Source organism: Engystomops pustulosus, chromosome 4 (genome assembly GCF_040894005.1).
Source record: "Engystomops pustulosus chromosome 4, aEngPut4.maternal, whole genome shotgun sequence".
NCBI classification, from domain to species: Eukaryota; Metazoa; Chordata; class Amphibia; order Anura; family Leptodactylidae; genus Engystomops; species Engystomops pustulosus.
In genome coordinates this window covers 207,791,273-207,817,519 of record NC_092414.1, presented here as the reverse complement: position 1 = coordinate 207,817,519, position 26,247 = coordinate 207,791,273, and the positions used below count along the sequence as shown (strand labels likewise).

Genomic DNA, 26,247 nt, shown 5'->3' with positions numbered 1-26,247 from the left:
AGTAAACTCTTCTTGCTAGTTTTTTTGTATATGCTTCACTTCCTCTACATCTGTACATGTGGTTTTCAATATTTGGCTTACGTTCTTTACTATACTTCAGTGTGTATGATTCTGTACTTTATATGCTTGTGATATCACATATGCTATAGGTGCAGCCAAAAGAGCTGGATTAGACAACTACATCCTGTGAGAGAACCACAGGTGAATGTGCTAAAAGCAAATGATCCCTTTGACACAACCTGAATGAGAGCTTGTTTACCAGTCAGAGAAGTTTTTCATTATTATTTTTGTGTATTTGATTCCATCAGAACAGCAATGTGAAGTCCTTTATCCTCGGAAACGCCGTTCCCCTGCACAAGAGATTGATCAGAAATTTACTAATGGTGAGATAAAGGATGCTGGGCAGCAATCATATTGCAATATGTATTGTTATGGTTGGCTTTTCTATTGTTGGCTTAAATGCAATTTTAACCACTTAAGCCACCATGACATTGGGGAAAGTCATGGTGAGCTTCTGTTTGGGTCACCATGACGTTCCTCAACAACATGTGGATTGCACAGGCTCAAAAATGACCGCAGCACCTAAAGCACCCACACACCACTTCAGCCGGCAATCGGCCACCCTGGCGCTGAGTACGGGGGGTACCAATCATTTCCATGGCAGCCCCAGGGCTGCCAGTCCGACTGCCTGCTGGGTCAGACCCAGCAGTGCAGTTGTCAGCCTATGCATTTACTGTTATAATAGACTGCCATTCGTTTCTAAGGGACAATATGAGAAATTATCTTCACACAGGAACATTTTTTTAATAACATCCAATTGAAGAAATGTTTACATATGCCAAATGAATTTAATTAAATGTGAATGCCCAGATGGGAAATCCCCTTAAAGTATTAAAAAATGAATACACAGTGTAGCAGCTACTCTGCTTCTATTCAGGGATGTTATACAACGTCTGGGGTGCACTGCTTTCAGGTCGGTCCCCAATAAAGATTTTCATGCCAGAGGCTACCTGAAACAGTTGATGGGTTCAAGGTGTGGGACCCCAAATATGCAGCTCCCTCCCCCCTCCCCACTTCCTGCCATGTACATCGAGCAGGCAGGAGAGGGGGATGGGGGATAAGGAGCAGACAAAGAATCCATGGGGAGACTGAGACACAGACACACACAGTCCTAACATATTTGAAATTAGAATTAGAGGGTAAAGGTTGTGTATCAATGTAACCATTGGAACAAGGACCTGTTTATCCCTTTAGCTTCCAGCTCCCAGGAGATAGTGAGGAGATGCTGCATTGATGGGATGAATGAGAAGGGTGAAAACTGTGAAGGACGAGCAGCAAACATCTGGGAAGGCAGAGAATGTGCGGACGCTTTCCTGCACTGCTGCAAATTCATCCGACAGAAGAAGGAAAAAGAGAGAAATCCAACAGAACCAGATGCAGAGACCAGAGGTGAGAAGTGGTGGGATGTGGAGGAGCAGTGGGACATGTTATACCCGCTATAAGATGCTATTATATTGGCCTCCAGCTTATAACCTTGTGTCTTCTTACTTCCTTTAAATTACCGGGATGGGGAAGGGTTTCTAATCGTGACATTAATTATTCTTATTATTCATTTTCTTTCCCACCAGGATCACAATATGAAGTCGCTGCTTCCCGGAGACGCAGATGTAAGAAGTGGGATCTGGGGACATACGTAGTAGATTGTAAATCAACATACTGTACACCATAAAATGGCACCACATCTCAACACAATGGTGGGCATTTATGAAGCCCCTTTGGCAGACTTCTGGTAATTTATGCCAAAAACCACCTTCTGGCACATTTATGACAGCTTTTACACTGTAGACCATTTTTTTTCTAACTCGCTCCACAAAGGAGGCGTGGCCTTGTCCAAAAGAGGGAAAATAGCCTGTGCAACAAAAATGATAAGGAGAACTAAAAGCTGGTCTAAAAGAAGAACTCGTCAGTCTTAAACTCATCACAATGTCCATCAAAATACTAGTTCCGCTGCCATCTTGACTAAGATTGTTGCTCCCTGTGATGTCAAGACCCGAGTCTGTTTGGTTTCTAAAGATTTGTTACAATAGAGCACTAAGGGTCCGTCTGACGCATTTCCGTCGGGTTTCCCGAACATTTCCGATTTGCTCTGAATTGCACAGGGGTTTTTGGCGCAAGAGATCGGATTTTGGTGCATCGACTGTCATGCGACACAAATTGGGGGGTGTCTCCGTTGGACAACCCGACTGATTCGGCCAAACCACGGAATTTAAAATTCAAATTGTGTCGCAATAGCAGCACTCACATGCACTGGGAAGAAGAAGGTGAACTCCGGCGGACCTGAGCGGGGAAGCGACACATGCAGGATATCGGGCGCATGCTGTAAGTGAATCGCGGCAGCTACAAATCCTCGTCGGACATTCCGGATCGGCGGATGCAACAGGACTGATAAGTAAATGTGCCCCAATGTGTCAGTAATGGATATTTAAAATCCTTACATACTACTTTACTGCATGGCAGTCTATGGTAGGATCAATGAGACAACCTAGGATTAAAGGAGTCTGAAAAACCATTAAAAAAAATGTAAAAAGTTAAAAAAATATTATAAAAAAACTCAAATTTCTAATCACCACCCCTTTCCCTAGAACTGATAGACAAATAAACAGTAAAAATTATAAACAATTTAGGTATCTTCGTGTCCAAAAATGTCCGATCTATCAAAATATAATAAGTGTTATTCCCAGCTTTGAACAGAAAATAGCGCCCAAATGTCCTGAACACCATTTTTTGCCAATTTTGCAACATATAATAATTTTTATAAAAAGTTATCAAAAAGTTGGACAGTCCCCAAAATTGTAGCAAAAAAAAGTCAGCTCATTTTGCAAAACAACACTAACACAGTTAGTATGAAAAAGTTATTAGCGCCAGAACATTGTCAAAAATAGCATAGGACTGGCCACGTTAAAAATTAACTTTTAATATAATATATGATAAAACACTTCATCAATGAGACACAATAATAAACACAAAAGAAAAAACATTAAAAATGGAGCAGTCTTACCAGTTCGGGATATGTATCCCTATACGGGACCCAGGAGGGAGGTACTTGTAAACACTTACCCTCAATCACTTATGCGGTACCTAACACCCCAGTTGCTCCCGTCCTGACAAGGACAGTACCCATGCAATCCCTACAGCAGTGCACTGTCTTGCCCTAAAGGTATAACCTAAAAAAGGTGCTCCCCGTCCTTCCCTTCCCAACGCGTTTCATCACCGTTAGCGTGAATCATCAGGGGACTAGTTAGGACCAAAAAACTCCAAGGGGGAGGAAAGAGGGCAATAACATCCCTGGGAAGACCCTGGAATCCTGGAGATAGATGACACACAGGCCTTCCAAAGGCATTAACCCAGAGCGGCTAGGTCCTCCTGGTTTGTATACCTGGCTAGTCAGCACTTGCTTTTTGACAGAGTTTTCCTTATATCCACAATAAGCCACACCTTAACTGTCTCCCATAGGGTGGACATAATTTTTGCCCTCTTTCCTCCCCCTTGGAGTTTTTTGGTCCTAACTAGTCCCCTGATGATTCACGCTAACGGTGATGAAACGCGTTGGGAAGGGAAGGACGGGGAGCACCTTTTTTAGGTTATACCTTTAGGGCAAGACAGTGCACTGCTGTCTGGGTACTGTCCTTGTCAGGACGGGAGCAACTGGGGTGTTAGGGACCGCATAAGTGATTGAGGGTAAGTGTTTACAAGTACCTCCCTCCTGGGTCCCGTATAGGGATACATATCCCGAAACCTGTCGCCCGAACTGGTAAGACTGCTCCATTTTTAATGTTTTTTCTTTTGTGTTTATTATTGTGTCTCATTGATGAAGTGTTTTATCATATATTATATTAAAAGTTAATTTTTAACGTGGCCAGTCCTATGCTATTTTTGACATATCTGAAGGCCAGGACACTGTTAGTGGTATAAATACCTAGAGATTTGGCTTAATTGTGTGTATAGTTAACGAGCTATGGCTGGCTTTCTCTCAGTGGGCCTCAATCAGGACCAATGGCTGAATGAAGCTAAAGACATTTTTTCAGATAGAAATTTTGTACAACCCAAATACACCCCCTCCTATAATACAGCTTTCAAGGAACTATTGAAAGCATACAAAGAACAAATTGTATCCTGGTGGGAAGTGCAATGTATTGATAACTATATCAAAAATAATATTGTCCCAAGAGGACTGAGAGTCTCCCTAACACCTGCTACACGTATATGCAGCCTTAATCTACTACAGAAATGGGAAAAAGAGGCAACTGCTTTTTCCATTAAATTACTTGGACTACTACTGGAGGAGGAAAAAAACTGACTGAACTAGAAAAAACCCTTAAAGAACAAATCGAAGTGACAAAAAAATTTAGTGGGGAACCAGATTTCGCTAATAAAGAATCTCAACTCCAGTCCAAATTGGAGAAATTCCAGTATCACCTAAAAGACCGTAAACATAAACAATTTGTTCGCGATCTCCAGGATTTTAGAGATAACAAAGTGTACTCTACAATTGGAGAACAATCGCAGCAAAAAAGTGGTGATATTGGGATCTCTTCAACAGACACTGAGAGATCTGATCTGAATCGAGAAGTAGCTCACAACGAGGGAGACCTAGAGGTTGGGGAGGTAACAGGAGAGGAGGGAGAGGAAGAAAAAAGGCAGAGAACCAACAAACAGGGGAAATGCGTTTTTTAGAGCAAGCCTACCCCCTGAGAAACCGCAACCAAATACCAACACAAAACCCCAACCCCCAACGTCAAACCAAGTGATAAACATCTCTTCATACACATTGAGCGAATCCGAGACACAGGTCCTTAATAAAGGACTATCGTTTGTACCCACATCTGACTTCAAAATCTTCACTTGGATAAAACCTCATCAGTGAGGAAGAGTGGAAATTTCTCCTATCTAAATTCCCACGAAAAGCAACTTTCTATTGTTTACCGAAAGTGCACAAGGGCTTTAACCCTTTAAAAGGGAGGCCCATTGTATCTGGGATAGGGAGTTTGTCCCAAAATATTGGCATCTACCTTGACAGGATTTTACATCCGTTCGTCCTCTCCCTCCCATCTTACATACAAGATACGGCGGATCTTATACGCCGAATTGATAGGATTACAATTGAGGAGGGATGCATCCTTTGCTCTATCGATGTAGAAGCATTATACTCATCGATTCCCCACGCCTCGGGTTTAAAGGAAGCAGAGCACTTTTTGAAAACCAGAGGTAACCAGTTCACTCCTCACAACGAATTTACCCTGGAACTTTTAAGATTCCTACTGACCCACAACTTCTTCCACTTCGACTGTAAACACTACCACCAGCTCAGGGGCATGGCCATGGGCAATCCATGCGCGCCAACTTATGCCAACTTGCTCCTGGGCTGGTGGGAGGAAACCATGGTGTTCACCGAAGAAAGAGCACAAATGGTTGAGAGGATAGAGTTGTGGATCAGATATATTGACGATATCCTGGTGATTTGGAGGGGGCGTGAAGGGTCCTTCCGGGACTTCGTGAAAGAATTGAACAATAATGAGATTAATCTGGGTTTCACCTTTGAGATCGGTGGAGGGACCCTCCCTTTCCTGGATCTAGAGATCAATAAGGAAATAAGTGGAGAAATTAACACAAAGGTTTATAGGAAACCGACCTCCACCAATGCACTCCTGAAATGGGAGAGTCACCGTCCACTACGTCTAAAAAGTGGGATACCCAGGGGTCAGTACTATAGACTGAGAAGGAACTGCTCAACCGTTGAGGAGTTCAAAACTCAGGCTCAGAATCTCAGGATACGTTTCAGAGACAGAGGATATCCTGACCATGTCCTAAGACAAGCATATCGGGCAGCTTTACACAGGGACCGTAGAGAGTTGCTATTGAAGAAGGCAGATACCACAACGAAAAACAAGATGAGAATAATTACTACATACGATAATGGGGCCAGAGAGGGCTCTAGGGTAATTCAAAAATACTGGAACATCCTGCTGATGGACCCTGATATCCAGGATGTTTTAAACGAGACCCCACAAATTACCTTTAGAAAAGGAAGATCCCTAAAAGATCGTCTGGTCCAAAGTCACTTCACAGCCCCTCGAAACACAACATGGCTCAATAAAAACACACCGATGGGGAATTTTAAATGCAGTGGCTGTATCGCCTGCCCCTATATACAAGTGAGTAAGTCGTTTACATCTAGCAACACTGGACGGAGTTACGCTATTAAACATTTTATTAATTGCAGAACGAGAGGGGTAGTGACATGCAATAAAATGACATGCAGATGCGGGATGGAGTATATTGGAAAGACAAATAGGGAATTGAGGAGGCGAATAGGGGAACATCTTTTGGATATTGACAAAAATAATGATACATCAGTTGCGAGACATATAAATCAAAAACATGGAGGTGACAAAGGAGCCATATCCTTTAGGAATATAGATATAGTGAAACAACCAATGAGAGGAGGTGATTGGGAGCAAATGACTCTGCAAAAGGAGTCATACTGGATTTTTGAGTTACAAACAGTAAGCCCAAATGGATTAAATGAACAACTAAATTTTAAATGTTTCTTGTAAAAGCCCTCTATTAACCTTGGCCCTGATTTCTTTGTTTGGGGGGGAATCTGGGAGATAGTTCAGCCAAATAAAACTCGGATAATCTTTGAATCGGCCATTCATGTAGTGGTATATGAATAACTCATTAACCATTACTGGCCGAGAATGGACAAAATTGTCCAAGGTGTTGCCACCTCAGAAAGAAATGACACCTTGATTGAATAATCATGTAGCCATAAAAGAAAAGAAATAATGGCTCCACAGAATATTTAAATACCCCTTTATTGATACTTCCAATATGTGGCAACTGTACACTACAACTTTATGGAAGTGGGATATTTGTATTTTTATCACTTCAACAATCTGAGAATGAACTGTAAAATGGAATACGGAATAACTACGTTGTCCTGTGTATACCGCGCTGATTAGATATTCCTTTCTATAGTAGATCATGAAAAAGTGATGACCCACCGAACTCTTTGTCCCATACTCCGTACGCTGACAGTAAATGCCGAGGGATGGAGTTGGTCAAATAGATATAAAAACTATCAGTACGCGTGCACAAATATACAAAGAGGATGCACCTCACGGGTAGACCACATAATCCCATAGCACGCAAGCGCAACCAAAAATACGAGGATGCGTTCCCCTAATGCGCATGCGTGAGTCATACCGGAAGGAGAAGGTGAATACTTCCGGTGCATTATCGGCGCCGGAAGTGAGGGATAACGCGCGACACATTTTCAGAAATGTCACCCTCTGATAGCGTCCGGAAGACAACTATCAGGTAAAATTATGTCCACCCTATGGGAGACAGTTAGGTGTGGCTTGTTGTGGATATAAGGAAAACTCTGTCAAAAAGCAAGTGCTCACTAGCCAGGTATACAAACCAGGAGGACCTAGCCGCTCTGGGTTAATGCCTTTGGAAGGCCTGTGTGTCATCTATCTCCAGGATTCCAGGGTCTTCCCAGGGATGTTATTGCCCTCTTTCCTCCCCCTTGGAGTTTTTTGGTCCTAACTAGTCCCCTGATGATTCACACTAACGGTGATGAAACGCGTTGGGAAGGGAAGGACGGGGAGCACCTTTTTTAGGTTATAACTTTAGGGCAAGACAGTGCACTGCTGTAGGGATGGCATGGGTACTGTCCTTGTCAGGACGGGAGCAACTGGGGTGTTAGGTACCGCATAAGTGATTGAGGGTAAGTGTTTACAAGTACCTCCCTCCTGGGTCCCGTATAGGGATACATATCCCAAAACCTGTCGCCCGAACTGGTAAGACTGCTCCATTTTTAATGTTTTTTCTTTTGTGTTTATTATTGTGTCTCATTGATGAAGTGTTTTATCATATATTATATTAAAAGTTAATTTTTAACGTGGCCAGTCCTATGCTATTTTTGACATATCTGAAGGCCAGGACACTGTTAGTGGTATAAATACCTAGAGATTTGGCTAAATTGAGCGCCAGAACATTGCGAACCTAGGAAATGTTTTCATGTAAAGAAGGTCTTAATTTTTTATATGTAACAATACACAATAAAATTTGGTATCCCCGTGATCGCACCGACCTAAAAAATAAAATCGTCGTGTCATTTGGGGCACGCATTGAAAACTATGAAAGCAGACCCACAAGAAAATTCATGTTTTCACCAATTTCACTTGTGGAAGATTTGGCCCGGTAGAGACCGTGGTAGCGGGGTGCTGTGATGCAGTTCAAGACAGTGACACCAAAGTACAGTCCAAAACAGGTCTCGCCTGCGTTTATTGCAGCAAAAATAAACCAGCCTTTACATTCAGGTATTTGAATAAACAAACAAAAACCTACCCGTCAGGGTGCTAACTATACAAATAGTCCACTAGCTCACACTATACAAAGATCACGTGGCTGCTCCAGGCACAGAGGCCAGGGCTGTGTCCTCTCAGCCTCCTTCCACAGAGAGACAACACACTCAACTCTGCTGAGTGATTTTATGCAGGCTCATTAGTCTGCACCCATCACCTGTGTCCAAGGTGCTGGACAAACCCACCTCAGCACTAAGGCCTTGCATAGAAGCAAAACCTAGGGGAAACATACCGCCCATCCACAGTTAACCCCTTCAGTGTCTCACACACTCCATTTGGACCTTTTCCCACTTCCCAGTACATGACAGGGAATATTAAATACCGTCACTCTAAAGAGCAGGAAACTCTCATACAGCTCTGTACATGGAAAAATAAAAACGTTTTTGAAGGTGGGGAACGATAAATGGAAACGAAAAAGGGTCTGGTCATTAAGTGATTAAAGGGAACCTGTCACCAAGTTTTAACCCACTAAACTATTAGGTTATTAAAACCCATCATCATTTCTGTTGACAGGTTCTCTCTAAGACCCATGATACTTTACATTGTGTACATTATTTTAGATGTTGTAAGATAAAATTAAAATAAATCCATAAAAATCCTGCAAGTTCTCTTCTGTCCATCCTGCTTACCAAATGCAATGCTCCTCCATAATCTCCAGCTCTCCGCGTGTCTTGTGTTTTATTGTGCAGGTGATGACGATAATGACTATCTCCCAGATTATGAGATTCCATTGAGAACAGATTTTCCTGATTCCTGGTTCTGGAAAATAGAACATATGGGAGAAAGAGCGGATAGAAACGGGTAATTCTTACATTTCATGGTTGCATGTTACTAGGTAAAAGGAAGATTTAATTAACCTTGAAGTAAAGTAAAATGGCATCAAAGATCTATCATCCATCCCGGATACATACAGTAAGTCACAGACGGCACAGGGGGTCCCATTATACACATACCTTTCCCCCACCCTCATAATAGTGGCCAAGTAGAAAAATCTTGTATATGTTTCCCCTTCCCCACACATTGCAACCATCTTTGTTACAAATACTGTTGTTTCAATGTGGCGTCTTTCATTTATTTTTTACAAGAGGATTGAACTAGGCCCTGCGCTCTCTACAGTAGGTACATGGTGCATATTCCCTGCACTGATCTTAGGGGTTAGCGGTTCAAATACCCCTAGGATAGTAGTGGTGAACTGATGGCATGGGTGCCAGAGGTAGCACTTGGAGCCCTCTCTGTGGGCAACCCGTTTGTTACAGAGTTTTCCAGACTGCTCTCAAGGCCCGTTCCTGCAGTTCCAGTAAGTCCAAGATGTGCTGTGCTCAGCAGTATTTTATAACAACGCATCCTGGACTTCCCGGGACTGCTGGAGGAGCAATGAGGTGTATACAGGGATTATGCTGGATTATTTTATAGGCTCCTGCCCAAGGCCCCAGGGTTCTTCCTGTTCAGTGGCCCTGGAGGGAAGCTACAATGATAATCTGAATTTAATCTTCTCCTTCCTACTGTATTGGTGTCCTCAGGACAACAATAGGATTGAAAGGTGTGACAGAGAAGGGAGTATAAGTTACCACTTTGCAAAGAGTACGTGGGTTGTGGTTGTAATTTGGGCACTTGGTCTCAAAAAGCTTTGAAATCACTAGGGCCTAAGAAATTGTTAAACATCTCTTAAAAAAAAAAATCAAAAAAATATGATTGTTCCAAATACCCCGTTTTCCTAGAACAGAAAAAGGAAATAATTAAACACATGAAGCGCATAAATAAGTATCATTGCATCCCAAAATCCACGATCTATCCAATATCAAAACAATTATTTCCAATGATGAACCTGCAAAAGTTTGAATTGCAACTTTTTCACCATTTCGCGGCACATAAACATGTGTTCTCCATCCATTTCACCGCATTCGGAAACGTTTCTTCAAGCTTCCCAGGACATTGCATGGAACATAAAAAGGTTCCACTAGGAAATACATATTGTTACACAAAAAACAAGCCCCGTACAGCTCTGTAAGTGGGGAAATAAAAAGTGTACAGCTTCTGAAAGGACGGGAGCAAAAACCAGAAGAATAAAAAGGAAAAAGACATCAGTGGAAAGAGGTTAAAATATTATCACCAAATGCACGGAATTCAAATGAAGTTTAGGGTCGGGTCCGAAGGAACTTGTGGAAAGAAGTTTCAATCAGTGTCCCGGACACCAACATACGGTAGATCTCAGGAAACATTTCTATATCTTCACCACTGATAAGTTTTTAATTTTTTTAGAATTTCCACCAAGCTGCTTGACATCTTTTTGAAGGATTCGGTCACCACCTGGGAGGTCCAGGCTGTGAGTCTCTCTCCAAATAAAGGTAAAGACCTGAAGGAAGTGTTCTGCATTTAGTGGGGGGATGAGCAGGTGTTTTCCATGTTCCCCTGTGTGCTGACCATTTATGGGGTTGTCCGAGTCCTGAAAAAATGATATTTGGCCGGGAGGGGGCAGCTTAAATAAATGAACACATACTTACCTCCGCTGACCTTCCTGGTGTCCCACCCTGGAGTTCGCTCCAATACGCACTTCGGGCAGGTGCGCTGGTAAACCGGCTCCCGGGTTCATGTCCCATTAAACTTCATTGTAAGTAAATTTTGTAAGCAATGCTTGTCTAGGAAGCTTATATACATACTATCATATGGGGGAGATTTATCATCAATTTTCTAGTTTCCCATGGAAACCAATCAGAGCTCAGCTTTAATTTTATAAACAGCTGTGGGAAAATGAAAGCTGAGCTCTGATTGGCTGTCATGGTTAACTAGAACAGTTCTGCTCTAAGAGACTTATAATAAATCTCCCCCATTGTGCATTGGGATTAATTGTTAGTTACTGTCTTTATTTGCGGACATGTACTATCGCAAGTGTTTATATGTCTTTTACCGTGTTGTACCTATTCTGTGGTTTAGCTCTTATAGAGGTTTCATTTTCCCATATATGACTTTTATTATGTATTTTTTTTAAATATTTTTTATTTATTTAGTTGGCATGCCTGTGTTTGTTTACAGGGACACGGAAGTTGCATCCGAGGTGGACGTCCACCTGTATGATGCGCTGGGAATGGGGATGGGTTGGCCTGAAAAAGGGCTGCGTTGAGAAGGGGTTAAATTGTAGAACATAACACCTCAGTATTACCATTGTGATATGACCCCAAGTGCCGCTAATCTTCACTGATTTTACAATCGAAAGTATATCCTGATACAACCTGAGACCTTATAGCAATCCTCTATTATAAATAGCACAGAGGCCATTCATTCTGGGTTCTACGTTGAAATTGATGCAAAGTAGGACAATACCAGACATGAGTGGTTAATGTGATGGAGGCCACCTACTATTCACAAGGGAAGTGATGCTTAGTGGTTCAGGTGGATGGCCATTCTTTTATATAAGTTTCCCATGTGCCTTCACTGCCTAATAATAATAATCTCTGAATGATCATTAAGTGATTCAGCATTCCTTATACTTACATTTGTGATGTGTGCAGACTCCTAATGTAACAGATCCCCTGTAATCGTCATGGCCAGTCGCCATGGTATAGACTCTAAAATAAGGATTTGCTGCTATCTTATGTATATTGTTCATTCAAATATCAGCAGGCTTTGTGTTTTGTACTCAGGTATTTGTGTATCCGAGCCTTATGAGATCCGGGTATTGAAGGACTTCTTTATTGACCTGGAGCTTCCATATTCTGTGGTGAGAAATGAGCAGGTGGAAATTCAATCCGTAATCTACAACTATGGACATACAACGATCAGGGTAAGGAACAACTTCTGGGGTTTCATGACTTTATAAGGAATTCATCCCTATCATCAGCATTACCTGTTATATTATCATAACCTTAGATACAATATTCTACATCAGGGGTGTCCCTGTTCTTTTGCCCAGAGCCCCGGATCTCCTCGGGTCAAGGCATTCCTCCCCACTCTCATCAGGATCAGTGTCCTCAGGACATAGGTGGTGATGAAAATGTGTGCACTGCTTTCCCCTGCAGGTCCTGTAGTCCCTAGGAGAATATTACTACCTGGAGGCTGCAGGACCTGTGATGATGTCATGATCACACGATCTGCAGGGGAAAGCAGTGCACAGAGCGGCACTACCTCACTAATGAGGGGAAACATGATAGGAGCTAAGGTAGGGGGAAAACAAGGGGGATAACTGTGTGGGGCACATTACTGGAAGCAACTGTGTGGGGCACAATACAGGGGACAATTGTGTGGGGCACATTACTGGAGGTAACTGTGTGGGGCACATTACTGGGTGTAACAATGTGGGGCACATTACTGGGTGTAACAGTGTGGGGCACATTACTGGGGGTAACTTTGTGGGGCACATTACTGGGGGTAACTGTGTGGGGCACATTGCTGAGGGGTAACTGTGTAAAGCACATTACTAGGGCTAACTGTGTGGAGCACATAACTGTGTGGGGCACATTACTGGTGAGATGTGTGGGCACTGTACTGGGGGGATGTGTGGGGCACATTACAGGGAGAAAGTGTGTGGGGCACATTACTGGGATAACTGTGTGGGTCACATTACTGGGGGTAACTGTGTGGGTCACATTACTGGGGGTAACTGTGTGGGTCACATTACTGGGGGTAACTGTGTGAGTCACATTACTGGGGGTATCTGTGTGGGGCACATTACTGGGGGTAACTGTGTGGGGCACATTACTGGGGGTAACTGTGTGGGGCACATTACTGGGGGTAACTGTGTGGGGCACATTACTGGGGGTAACTGTGTGGGGCACATTACAGGGAGAAAGTGTGTGGGGCACATTACTGGGATAACTGTGTGGGTCACATTACTGGGGGTAACTGTGTGGATCACATTACTGGGGGTAACTGTGTTGGTTACGTTACTGGGGGTAACTGTGTGAGTCACATTACTGGGGGTAACTGTGTGGGGCACATTACTGGGGGTAACTGTGTGGGGCATATTACTGGGGGTAACTGTGTGGGGCACATTACTGGGGGTAACTGTGTGGGTCACATTACTGGGAGTAACTGTGTGGGTCACATTACTGGGGGTAACTGTGTGGGTCACATTACTGGGGGTAACTGTGTGAGTCACATTACTGGGGGTAACTGTGTGGGGCACATTACTGGGGGTAACTGTGTGGGGCATATTACTGGGGGTAACTGTGTGGGGCACATTACTGGGGGGTAACTGTGTGGGTCACATTACTGGGAGTAACTGTGTGGGTCACATTACTGGGGGTAACTGTGTGGGGCACATTACTGGGGGTAACTGTGTGGGGCACATTACTGGGAGTAACTGTGTGGGGCACATTACTGGGGGTAACTGTGTGGGGCACATTACTGGGGGTAACTGTGTGGGGCACATTACTGGGGGTAACTGTGAGTCACATTACTGGGGGTAACTGTGTGGGGCACATTACTGGGAGTAACTGTGTGGGTCACATTACTGGGGGTAACTGTGTGGGGCACATTACTGGGAGTAACTGTGTGGGGCACATTACTGGGGGTAACTGTGTGGGGCACATTACTGGGGGTAACTGTGTGGGTCACATTACTGGGGGTAACTGTGTGGGGCACATTACTGGGGGTAACTGTGTTGGTTACATTACTGGGGGTAACTGTGTGGGGCACATTACTGGGGGTAACTGTGTGGGGCACATTACTGGGGGTAACTGTGAGTCACATTACTGGGGGTAACTGTGTGGGGCACATTACTGGGAGTAACTGTGTGGGTCACATTACTGGGGGTAACTGTGTGGGGCACATTACTGGGAGTAACTGTGTGGGGCACATTACTGGGGGTAACTGTGTGGGGCACATTACTGGGGGTAACTGTGTGGGTCACATTACTGGGGGTAACTGTGTGGGGCACATTACTGGGGGTAACTATGTGGGGCACGTTTACATGTGGCACTAGGACAGTTTGATCACATATGCATTTCCAGTGAAATGCATGTGATTGGTAACTAGCACCTACAGTTTTTGGGGAGAGTGTTTGGGGCATCTGCAGGATAACACTGTCAGGAATTTGAGATATAGGGACAATGAGAAACATAAGAAGTGGTTATGCCTTATGGAGAAGATGGAGGAGCCGTCACCTGCAGCCACTGGATGGAACACGTAGGGATTTCTCCTGTGTTGTCTGTAGCTGTATATACTGTGAGTAACGCTGTTGTTGGCACAACCAAATATAAGTGGGTTATGTACAGGAGGGGGCATTACTGAAAGCACGGTACACATGCATTGGGGCCCGTGCCCCGGATCTTTTACCACCCTAGCAACACCCCTGTTATCCATAAATACATCTGACATCACACGGGTCCTTCACATTCCTTCATTCTCCATAGCTGCGTCTATTCACTTTTGGGCTGGATTTCCCACGTTCCTCTTCACCTTTAATGTCTTTATCTTAGGTGCGAGTGGAACTAACTCACAATCCACAATTCTGTAGTTTGTCTACAGCAAAGTCAAATTTCCGTCAGGTTGTAGAGATTAGACCTCAGTCTTCTGTAGCCGTTCCCTTTATCCTTGTCCCGCTGAGCCTGGGTGATCAGGACGTGGAGGTGAAGGCTGCAGTTTTCGGACAGTATTTGGCAGATGGAGTCAGAAAGAAGCTGAAGGTTGTGGTAAGTGATATATACTGTGCTGGACATTGCAGATAGAAGCTTCTTCATTGTGCTGAAACTATGTTATGGATTGTTATTGTTGTTAAAATTAAAATATGTATCTAAAGAGATTCTACTAATCCTCCATCACGAAAAATAGCTAGTAATCAATCACAATCAAATATAATATAATGTATACAGAGAGTGAAATAAGCAATGAAAACATCAGCAATATTCATAGTAAAAATAAAGGGAAAACTTATACACAAGTCAATGGCACTTGTATTGTGCTTACAGTCAGCACCCTGCGGGGCGATTGGGATTGGCAGATTAGACACTGGCGCCCTGTGCTCTTCATGGATGATATTTTATATAAACCCCCCTCACAACATATGGATTCATTAGATACAGTCCCCCTCACTCCCATGTATTCCTTATTCCGTCCAGAAGGCCATCCTCAGACCCATTGTGAGACCATAGGCAGGTGCAGTGGGCGCTGGGTTTCTTCGGATGTGTGACAATGCTCGGCCTCATATGATTGTAGTGTGTGAGCGCTTCCTGCATAATCTGGGACATTGGGGCTCATTTACTAAGGGTCGCGGATCGCACTTTAGTCAGACTTTTTGCAGTTTTCAGGGATTGCACGGCTTGGACAGTTATTTAATAGGTGTCTGCGCTGGGATTGTGCCGCACGTGGTCGTTGTTTTTTCGCAGCGGCGCCGGCTTCCATGCGGTGGAAATCGGGGGGGGGGGGGCATCGGGCAATCCGACTGATTTGGACTGAGCGCGGGACTTAACTTTCAAATTGTGTCACAAGACAATGCACTTACATGCATCAGGAAGAAGAAGGTGAACTTCGTCAGACCTGAGCGGGGAAGCGGCACATGCTGGATATCGGGCGCACGATCTTAGTGACTCACGGCACAGGGCATTATACATGGACAATGCACTCTGGGTGAACTCCGCGGACCAGGTAAGTCAATGTGCCCCGGGCCGTGTGCAATGGATCGCTATGGAGAGCGGGCATACATCAGTGTGCGTGTAGCCTTGGTCATTTACTTCATGACTTCATGAAGCTTAAAGTAAATACAGAAAGATACTTGTCACGAGTCCATGGTGGGAGATCAGCTCCATCATACTGTATATAGCTACACTTCCTCTCACTATACATTTCCCATATCTCGTCAGTCATATCTGCCTAAATGATATCAATATGTGCAGGTCTGCAGCGCATGCAACTAGTCTTTAGGGTATAATAATTACTAATTATGACACAACTTATCCACTTACATTTTATTTCTGTCCTTGTCTTTCAGCCACAAGGTGTTCGTATTACAAAAAATATAACATCTGCAATACTGGATCCACAGGTCACAGGAAACGGTGAGTCCATGTTTCTTATTTTTAGAGCAGAGGTGAGTGTAGAGCAACACATGATGATAGGATCAGACTACACGCAGAGTTCTTTTGATGTCTGTTACCGTGGAGATTTATACGTCTGCATCAGAGCTGTTTTGAAAAGATAACAGCAGGGGTAGCAGCCATAGCAGCTGTTATGGGGCCCACAGTGTCAGGGGGCCCTGCCACACAACATGACACACAAAAGAATGAAGCGAGTGCAGCATAATATACATATACATATTATGCACAACATTGTACAACATAATATACTTCCTGCCATATACTTCCCCCATGTAGTCAGCAGCTACTTAGCTGCATCAAATCATATATGTGACCACTGACAACCCCTGGGATAAGAAGACTGCCTGACAGTAATTATATACACGCGTGTAAAATCATTGTGTGCTGTATTGTGTTGTGTATGTGTGTATCTGCTATAAGTATATGTAAGCATGTGTATGTATGTATATACTGTATGTATGTGTATATATGATGTATATATACTGTGGGGGTCATTTACTAAGGGCCCGATTCGCGTTTTCCCGACGTGTTACCCGAATATTTCCGATTTGCGCCGATTGTACCTGAATTGCCCCGGGTTTTTGGCGCACGCAATCGAATTGTGGCGCATCGGCACCGGCATGCGCGCGACAGAAATCGGGGGGGCGTGGCCGAACGAAAACCCGACGTATTCGGAAAAACCGCCGCATTTAAAAAAAAAATTGTGTCGCGAAAATTTCACTCACCTTCATCCTGGATAGGCCGGTGTATTTCGAGGCATTCCAGCGGACTTCAGCGCAGCAGCGCCACCTGGTGGACGGCGGAGGAACTGCTTTGATGAATCCCGGCCGGACCTGAATCCAGCGCAGAGAACGCGCCGCTGGATCGCAAACGGACCGGGTAAGTAAATCTGCCCCTGTATGTCTATCTATATGATTTGTATATACACTGTGTGTGTATATACTATACAGTATATGTATATTTCATGTGTATATACTGTATGTGTGTATAAATGTACTGATGTGTACATACTGGGGCACATTTACTTACCTGTCCTGTTGTGTCCGACGAGGATTCGGAGCTGCAGTGAGTCACTTATAGCGCGAGCCCGATTTCTTGAAAGTGTCGCTTTCCCGCTGAGGTCCCCCGGAGTTCTCCATCTTTTTCCTGGTGTATGTGAGTGCTGATCTTGCGACACAATCTTAATTGTAAATTCCGCAATTCGTCTGAATCAGTCGGACCTCCCCCCCCCCCGATTTGTGTCGCATGCAAGCCGGCGCCAATGCGCCACGATCAGATCATGTGCGCCAAAGACCCCTGTGCAGATATATTGGCAGAAATATTCAGAAAAACCGCCGGAAATGCATCCGACGGACCCTTAGTAATCCGTTTGTGCCCCACTGTGTATATGAAAGTATATATAAATGCATAAATGTGTGTATGTGTTTAAGAATGTTTAATGTGTGTGTATGAGTACTGTACATAAATGTGTGTCATTGTATAAAATCTTAAATTGGTTACGCCCCTGGTTACAGCCCTCCATAAACTTCATTACGACAGTGCAAGATCACCAACCCATCAGCCCTCTAATAATCCACAGAGCTTAATTCACCAAGAGGAACTTATCATTATCCAGAGGTTAACACTAGAAATGTCTGGACCCAAACTTTTAGTTCAGCCCCTCAGGTGGGTCCACTGCAATACGGACATATTGCCGGTTTTATGGCCAAGGAGTCAATCCGGCAAATTGACATCCCTACCTACTAACCTGGCTGCGGGTACGCACCCAAACCCTAGACCCGATCTTCAAAAACAAATCAAGATATTAATGATTCAGCAATAAAAGCACAAAATTCATCCCCCCCCCCCCCCCCAGCTGAGAATAAAAAAGGTTGTCTTGTATCGTACCGTATATATGGGGCTTTTGTAAGTGCTTAAAGAGCCTGTTTCTTCTCCATTTTCTTTACTTTTATTGATCATTTACTGTCAGTATTATGTAGTGATCATTCAGTGTTTTCTATTTTAGGGGAGGAAATTTTGTGGAGCAAGCATGTTCTTTAAGACTCGGTAGGCCTCATGCACACGACCGTATGAGGGCTGCGATATAGCCGCACAATTTGTGGCGTATCACGGCTCCATAGAGATCACTGGCATCCAGTCACTGTGTGATGAACACACAGGGGCACATTTACTTACCTGGTCCTGTCACGATACAGGGGCGCATTCTCCGATGAGGATTCGGGTCCGGCGATTCACTAAAGTCGTGTGCCCGATGTCCACCAGGTGTCGCTGGTCCGCCGGAGTTCACCAACCTATTCATGGTGCATGTGAGTGATTAATTTTACGACACAATTCGTTTTTTAAATTCCGCGGTTCTTCCGAATCCGTCGAGTTTTCTGACGGCCACACCCCCATGATTTCTGCCGGGTGAAAACCGGCGCCAAAATCCGATCGTGTGCACCAAATTCCCAGCTGAATTCGGAGCAAAACAGAAAAAGTCGGGAAACCCAACAAAAGTGCGTCCGCGGAGCCCTTAGTAAATGAGCCCCATAGTGCGTTATTGCATTGTGACCTAGCTTGGCCACTGTGTCACGGGTGCCCCTGCGACCCATATCACGGGTCATAGGCACACTCGTGTACCTCCATGTGCCCCAGCGAGGAACTCACCTTTCCCGACTCCAGCTGCGGTCTCCGCGATGCCCGCGCTTCGGCGAGCACATCCCTGTTTCCTAGGACGCGCGCGTCAGCTCTGTAAGGGCCGGTGCACCAATTAGCCAGCCTCTTCCTGTGTTCCCTGCCAGATCTGCCTCATAGCCTTAGAGAAAGCTTGTTCCTGATGCCCTGTGCAATTATCCCGATTTCCCATTGTGACTTTGATTCCGTTTCTGAACTCGCTTCTTGGCTGCCCATCCTGACCTTCTGCTGCTATGTCCCCGACTCTGATCCTGTGCTGCCTGTCTCAAGCTCCTGCCTGTCCCTGACCTCGCTTCTGCCTCACGATTCTGTACTTTGCCTTGGCCGCCACCGCATACAAAGTCGCACCTGTGGAAAGACCTAGTGGTATCACGCCACAGCAAGTCCAACCCACTTTGCAGCCGGCTCTGGTGAAAACTGGGTGCCATTTAGACTCCGGTCACAGGTGTCAGCTTACATCATCGTCCGCGGTGGTCAAGAGGATCCCCTACCTACGATCCTGACATATTGTACTTTCAATGGAGATGTGAGGGGTGAGGAGCACTAACTCCCCCTCTCTTCTGTCCTCCCCCGTCTGTCTTCCTTAATCTATGATGATTTTCAGACATGATATATAAGCTGATATGAAGTATGCTTCAGTCACCTACACACTACTAGTGAAAGTCTGATGTGCCATTTACCTCCAATAGATGGAGTTCAGGTGGTGACGGTACCGGCCGTGGATGAGAAAAACCTTGTACCTGGGACAAGTGTGGAAACACTAGTGACCATTCAAGGTAAATCACGTTACTTACTGAACTTGTACCGTTGTCTTCACACATTCACGGGGCTCCGCATTGTATATTATGGGAGTTTTTGAAACCAACACACTAAATCTTACACCTATAATGAGGGGGGTTGTTTTGTTTTGAGGAGTACACCATGATGGTCCATCAACCAATCATCAAGCTTTTGGCGTTATTCATATAGGTTATAGTTAGAGATGAGCGAGTATACTCGTCCGAGCTTGATGCTCGTTCGAGTATTAAGGTACTCGAAACGGCTCGTTGCTCGGACGAGTATTTCCCCTGCTCGAGATCGAGCATTTAATTAAAAAAACACAGTGAAGAACAATGAAGAATAGAATAAAAACAGTGAACACATTGAACACAGGATCATTTAAGTGAAAAACACAGTGAAAAACACAGTGAAGAATAGATTACAGATGTTCGGCACATCTGCTTACTTGTCGGGAGATACGCGCGGAACGGTGCGAACAAAATAGTATGTGAAGAACAATATATATGTGTGAAGAACACATTGAAGAACACGGTGAGCAGCACAGAGACACCGGGGAGCAGCACAGAGACACCGGGGAGCAGCACAGAGACACCGGGGAGCAGCATGGAGACATGGGGCAGCGGCAGCACGGAGACATGGGGCAGCGGCAGCACGGAGACATGGGGCAGCGGCAGCACGGAGACATGGGGCAGCGGATGCACGGAGACATGGGGCAGCGGATGCACGGAGACATCGGGCAGAGACATCGGGGCACGGAGACATCGGGGAGCGGCACGGAGACATCAGGCAGCGGCACGGAGCGGCACGGAGACATCGGGGCACGGAGACATTGGGGCACGGAGACACCAGGCAGCGGCACGGAGCGGCACGGAGACATCGGGGCACGGAGACATCGGGGCACAGAGACATCGGGGCACGGAGACATCAGGCAGCGGCACGGAGCGGCACGGAGACATCGGGGCACGGAGACATCGGGGCACGGAGACATCGGGGCACGGAGACATCGGGGCACGGAGACATCAGGCAGCGGCACGGAGACATCGGGGCACGGAGACATCGGGGCACGGAGACATCAGGCAGCGGCACGGAGACATCGGGGCACGGAGACATCGGGGCACGGAGACATCGGGGAGACTTCAGTGGAAGAAGAGCAGCGGATCCCGGGACAGCGTATCTCCCGACAAGTAAGCAGATGTGCCGAACATCTGTAATCTATTCTTCACTGTGTTTTTCACTTAAATGATCCTGTGGTCACTGTTTTTATTCTATTCTTCACTGTTCTTCACATCTGCTAACTTGTCGGGAGATAATATACGCGTGGAACAGTGAAGAATAGATTGCAGATGTTTGCATACATCTGCTAACTTATCAGAAGACATTCTTTTTCAATTAATTAACACATTTTATTCCCGAACCATGGTCCCTTTGAAAAATGCTCGAGTCTCCCATTGACTTCAATGGGGCTCGTTATTCGAGACGAGCACTCGAGCATCTGGAAAAGTTCGTCTCGAATAACGAGCACTCGAGCATTTTAGTGCTCGCTCATCTCTAGTTATAGTAAAACATCTGTATCTCTGGTTTATCGCTGGACAGATGGAAATCCCCAGTTCCTTCTGCTCCTCATGTGACCAGCAATGAGACTCCACAACCTACACAACATGTGAACGCAGGAAGTCTTAGTAGCCATTATGCCAGGTCCTTTACGTTGAAGGCACACCCTACAATAGAAGTGGGGCACAATATGTAGGATCATTTTTCGTCGCAAATTACACCCTAATTCTGGAACATTTTTTTATAGTAGATTTGCCCCCAGTGTCTCTGTTCATTCTTATGAGACCCTTGATGTCTAATGGTGTCTCTGTTTATTCCTATGAAACTTTTATGAGTGACATCTTCCGCCCTTAGTAAAACCACATTCTCACATTTGTCTACTGCTTGAAATTGTATTTTAAAAATGAATATAGGAAACCCTGGAAGCCAAATGGAGGAGCATGTAGTCAATGGTGGAGATTTCAATCATTTATTTGTTGCTCCATACGGTTCGATGCATTCCAACATTATTCGGATGACTTCCAATTTATTTTCAACCATTTACCTGGAGACCACCAACCAGTGGGACAGACTCGGTCTCGATCGAAGAGATGAAGCCATCACAAACATCAAGAAGGGTAAGAAAAGAAGAAAATATGTGAATGCAGGCTATTCCCTACTTAAGAACAACTGACTTACAGGCGACCCCTAGTTACAAACGGACCTTTGGATGTTGGTAATTTATTGTACTCTAGCCCTAGGCTGCAGTGATCACCTGTAACAGTTATGAAAGGCGTCTGCAATGAAGCTTTATTGCTCATCCTGGTTCTTATGACAATCCAACGTTTTTAAAATCTAATTGTCACAGAGACCAGAAAATTTTTCACTGGAGTTACAATTCTAAAATATACAGTTCCGACTTACATACAAATTCAACTTAAGAACAAACCTGTAGAACCTATCCTGTACGTAACCCGGGGACTGCCTGTATAGGTTTTTTATATATTACATATGCAGGAAAAAAATTGGTAAAGTATTAGTAGAAAAGTATCCTTCAGAGGAAACTGGAAAGCTCTGGAAATAATGGGTGAAATTGAAATAAATGGGGGATATGTATCTTTATTTCTGCTAGTAAAGTTGTCTAATTTCTGCGACTTTTGTAGTTTTTGCGACTTTTTACTGCCCCTTTTGCTGACGTTCCTCATGTACACCTTGGTCTGCACTTTGTGGCTTATGTATCTTCATTTTCCAAACTGGTCCCTCTTACTATTAAAGAGCTGAAAGAGCACCTTAATGGTTTAATTAGATTCTAAAATGTATAAAAAATAGTATGCAAAGTATACACAGTGGGGCAGATTTACTTACCCGGTCCGTTCGCGATCCAGCGGCGCGTTCTCTGCGGTGGATTCGGGTCCGGCCGGGATTCATTAAGGTAGTTCCTCTGCCGTCCACCAGGTGCCGCTGCTGCGCTGAAGAGCATCGGAACGCACTCAAGTACACCGGCCTATTCCTGGTGAAGGTAAGTGCAAGCTCCGCGACACTTTTTGTTTTTTAAATGCGGCGGTTTTTCCGAATCCGTCGGGTTTTCATTCGGCCACGCCCCCAGATTTCCGTCGCGTGCATGCCAGTGCCGATGCGCCAAAATCCGATCGCGTGCGCCAAAATCCCGGGGAAAATCGGAAATATTCGGGTAACACGTCAGGAAAACGCGAATCGGGCCTTTAGTAAATGACCCCCAGTATATACAAAAAAAGTATATAAAAAAAGCCGTGAAGAAGTTTGACACCATATGGTGGCCTTGGATTGCGAGGTCTCCCCTCAAGGTTACTACTGAGTAAATAATTGTCCCTCAATAAAAACGGAAGTGAAGAATGAACATGAAATTGGTTACACGACTGTGGTTTTACTACATAGGAGGTTAATATTGTTTTGACTAATTTATTTGATTCTTGTCTTTCCAGGCTATATAAATCAACTTGCCTTCCGTAATTCAGACAATTCCTACGGAACGCTAAAAGGAAGCACATGGTGAGAATACGATCATTTCTACCGATGTAGCGTAAATACATATGACATTTGTGGTACGAGCTTAGTGCAAATATCTTAGATCAAATGTCTCATGATTTGCTTTTAAAGAAATATCATAGTGACCCTTAAAATGTGTCCCTATACACAAAAATATCCACTATTTAGAAACCAAAGACAAAATAATGTTAATTCCTTAGTGAAAACCTCATTTTGCCGTGATGACCCAGCCCACTTTCAAAGATGCCATATCGCATCGTCCACTAATAATTTTAGAACACTTTAATTTACCCACTTGGTTTTGAGACAGTTTTTGGTGACATGTTGTACTTCAAGTTAGTGAGAAATTTCGCAAAAATATTGAAAAAATTAGCTATTTTCGAAATGTTCTGGAAATGTTTCAGAGTGGGCGGACATGATGATTATGCTTATTAACACTGTCAACTGAGGGCAAAGGCCTAGCTGATCTGTTGTGCGTCTGTTTTTGGCCCAAAAAGTCTCATATCTTCAATCGGGCAATATTTTGCAACAGATAATTGTGCGATTGCGGAAAACACCTTTACTACCTCACACAGAAAAATCCCTTACTAACAGAAAATCATCTATTCAGGAAGATGTATTCATTTTAAACATATTGCAAAAGCATCAGTAAACAATTTTAGTTGATTTATAATAGTGGATTTTAATATTGGTGGTTTAGGTGGTGGCCCAGGGCCCAAGCTTTCTAGAGGGCCTGTGGCCACCCAAACCACCAATTTTGCTCTCCGAAGAACCTTCATGAAATCCTTGTGCAACACCCCTGCAAATGCAAAGGGTAAGGTAGGTGTTGCGAAAGTGTCCCTCTCCATGTCAGGAGTTGTAACATGGGAAACTTAGTAAATGCAGCTTGAAGGCACTGCCTGGTAAGGCAAGAGTTAACAGTGTGAAATGATAAAAAGCATCTACCACTCAGGCTCATTTGCATACAGTCCTTCATCCTGGTGGAAGATGTCCTTTAATAACTAATGATATCCTTTGTAAAGAAGCTGGAAGCTGGTTGGAGGGTTCTGCCACCAGACCAGTGGAGTATAAAAAGCCCTGGTGGGCGGAAGCACATATTCAGAGAGAGAGAGACTCCATCTTGAGCACACATCAGTTCCAGTAATCAGAGGAGAGAGCAGCAACAACCAGTGTCATAAAAGCAGGAAGCGGAAGTGTCTCAGGCCACTACCAGACACACTACAAGGAAGCTATTACCAGGCTGCGTCACCATCATGTACTTATCATCCTCCATCATCCAGGAACTCCTACATACACCTCAGGGGTTGCCCCAGGGAGACCCAGTACATCAGCCTCTCCCTCCATATTTCTTGCACACACCACCTGCTGGAGAGCTGCCAGGCTGTAGGACAGCCCTCCGGTCCTCGTACCAAGCACCATGACCACAGCGTGCCTAGGCCGCAACCGCCAGCCACTCCGGTATTCTGGGCCCCGGCTGCCTCCAGGCCCCAAGAAAAAGGCTAGGCCCCGGTGGGGGATGTTGCACTTGTACATCTCTTCCTGTGCTTGGTACACATGTACATAAGAGCAATTTCAGAAACTATTTATGATCCTGAAACCACATTAATATTTATACAGCCCAGAGCCCATGGAGGTCTTAATGCACCCCTGATGGCTTATCATGCTTGATTTTGATAGTAGATTTTCTTTAATGTAGCTGCAGGGTGCTGAGAGTTCCAATATGTACGCTCCATAGCAGCTAGAACAATGTCACTTCATAGAAGGCTCCTGGGTAGGAGCCCATTAGATGATGGAGAGCCACAGGAAACTGCTCTGCTTCCTCTTTCTAATGCTTATGCAACATCCCCCACCGGGGCCTAGCCTTTCTTGGGGCCTGGAGGCAGCCGGGGCCCGGAATACCGGAGTGGCTTGCACATACCAGCAGGTGGTATGTGCAAGAAATTAGATGAGGAAGAGGCTGTGGTACCGGTTCTCCCTGGGGCAACCCCTTAAAGTCTTTAGCATGTGTCCCTGGTAGATATATGGGGCGCCCTTTATGGTGATACAGCTGTAACAGGGACCAGACAGAGGCAATGTTGTGCATAAAAGTAACTTACACTTCTTTATTCGAACCAACGGTAACAACACGCCAAACGATTCTGTACAAGTGCAGTACTGGATTGATCTTGGAGGGGAACCTCAGGAGGTTTCTCACCAGCCTGGATGCAGGGGCAGGATGGGATGTAGCTGTGCCCAATCCTGGAAGCTGCAGCTTTGTCCTGTTTGTCCTGTGTCACTCTGTCTGTAGTGGCTGAGGCCTAGGAGCTCCTCATGTGGTGAGAACTGGGCTTGAGAGATCTGCTCTCTCTCTAAAGTTTCTGGAACTCTCCTCTGTGGAGAGCTGAGTCTGAAGAGACTGACTCCTCCCCTGACTAAGGGTTTAGTTAATCCCTGGTCAGGTGGTCTCCTCCTCCAATCACACTCCAGTTACAATAGTGGAACATCATTGGATGATAACATTAACATTCTTAACCCTTGCCTATCCAGGCAGAATCTACCGCTGCTCAATTACCTCTATATGTACTGATTAGTAAAAGGGCTTATTCGCAACTACTCCTCTGCCATGCGCATTGGCAGGGACGTTGCACTTACATCACCTCTGCTGACCAGGAGTGAATGGGCCTGGTAACCTGTGTGAAGAGCAGACAAACCAGCTTCTTTCTTAGCCAGATTGTTTAACAGCTATGAGAATAGAGGTATCAGGAGGTCCTCCAGTGGGTCATTCCGACCCCGAGGACCTC

The 26,247-nt window shown here is 44.8% G+C and overlaps 1 protein-coding gene across 7 annotated transcripts in view; it reads left to right on the top strand.

Moving 5' to 3' along the window:
- Nucleotides 1–26,247, top strand: part of LOC140128224 (A.superbus venom factor 1-like) — a 224,420-nt gene that overhangs the window by 172,452 nt on the left and 25,721 nt on the right. For 4 of the 7 annotated variants that reach the window (XM_072149763.1, XM_072149762.1, XM_072149768.1 and 1 more), the window contains 11 exons: nucleotides 309–383; nucleotides 1,255–1,449; nucleotides 1,629–1,667; nucleotides 9,122–9,233; nucleotides 10,692–10,777; nucleotides 12,071–12,210; nucleotides 14,846–15,058; nucleotides 16,354–16,420; nucleotides 19,822–19,908; nucleotides 21,877–22,080; nucleotides 23,404–23,470. In XM_072149763.1, the coding sequence (XP_072005864.1) occupies nucleotides 309–383; nucleotides 1,255–1,449; nucleotides 1,629–1,667; nucleotides 9,122–9,233; nucleotides 10,692–10,777; nucleotides 12,071–12,210; nucleotides 14,846–15,058; nucleotides 16,354–16,420; nucleotides 19,822–19,908; nucleotides 21,877–22,080; nucleotides 23,404–23,470 (1,285 nt within the window). The remainder of the gene's footprint in view (nucleotides 1–308; nucleotides 384–1,254; nucleotides 1,450–1,628; nucleotides 1,668–9,121; nucleotides 9,234–10,691; nucleotides 10,778–12,070; nucleotides 12,211–14,845; nucleotides 15,059–16,353; nucleotides 16,421–19,821; nucleotides 19,909–21,876; nucleotides 22,081–23,403; nucleotides 23,471–26,247) is intronic. The other 3 variants (XM_072149766.1, XM_072149765.1, XM_072149767.1) reach the window with 2 other exon arrangements.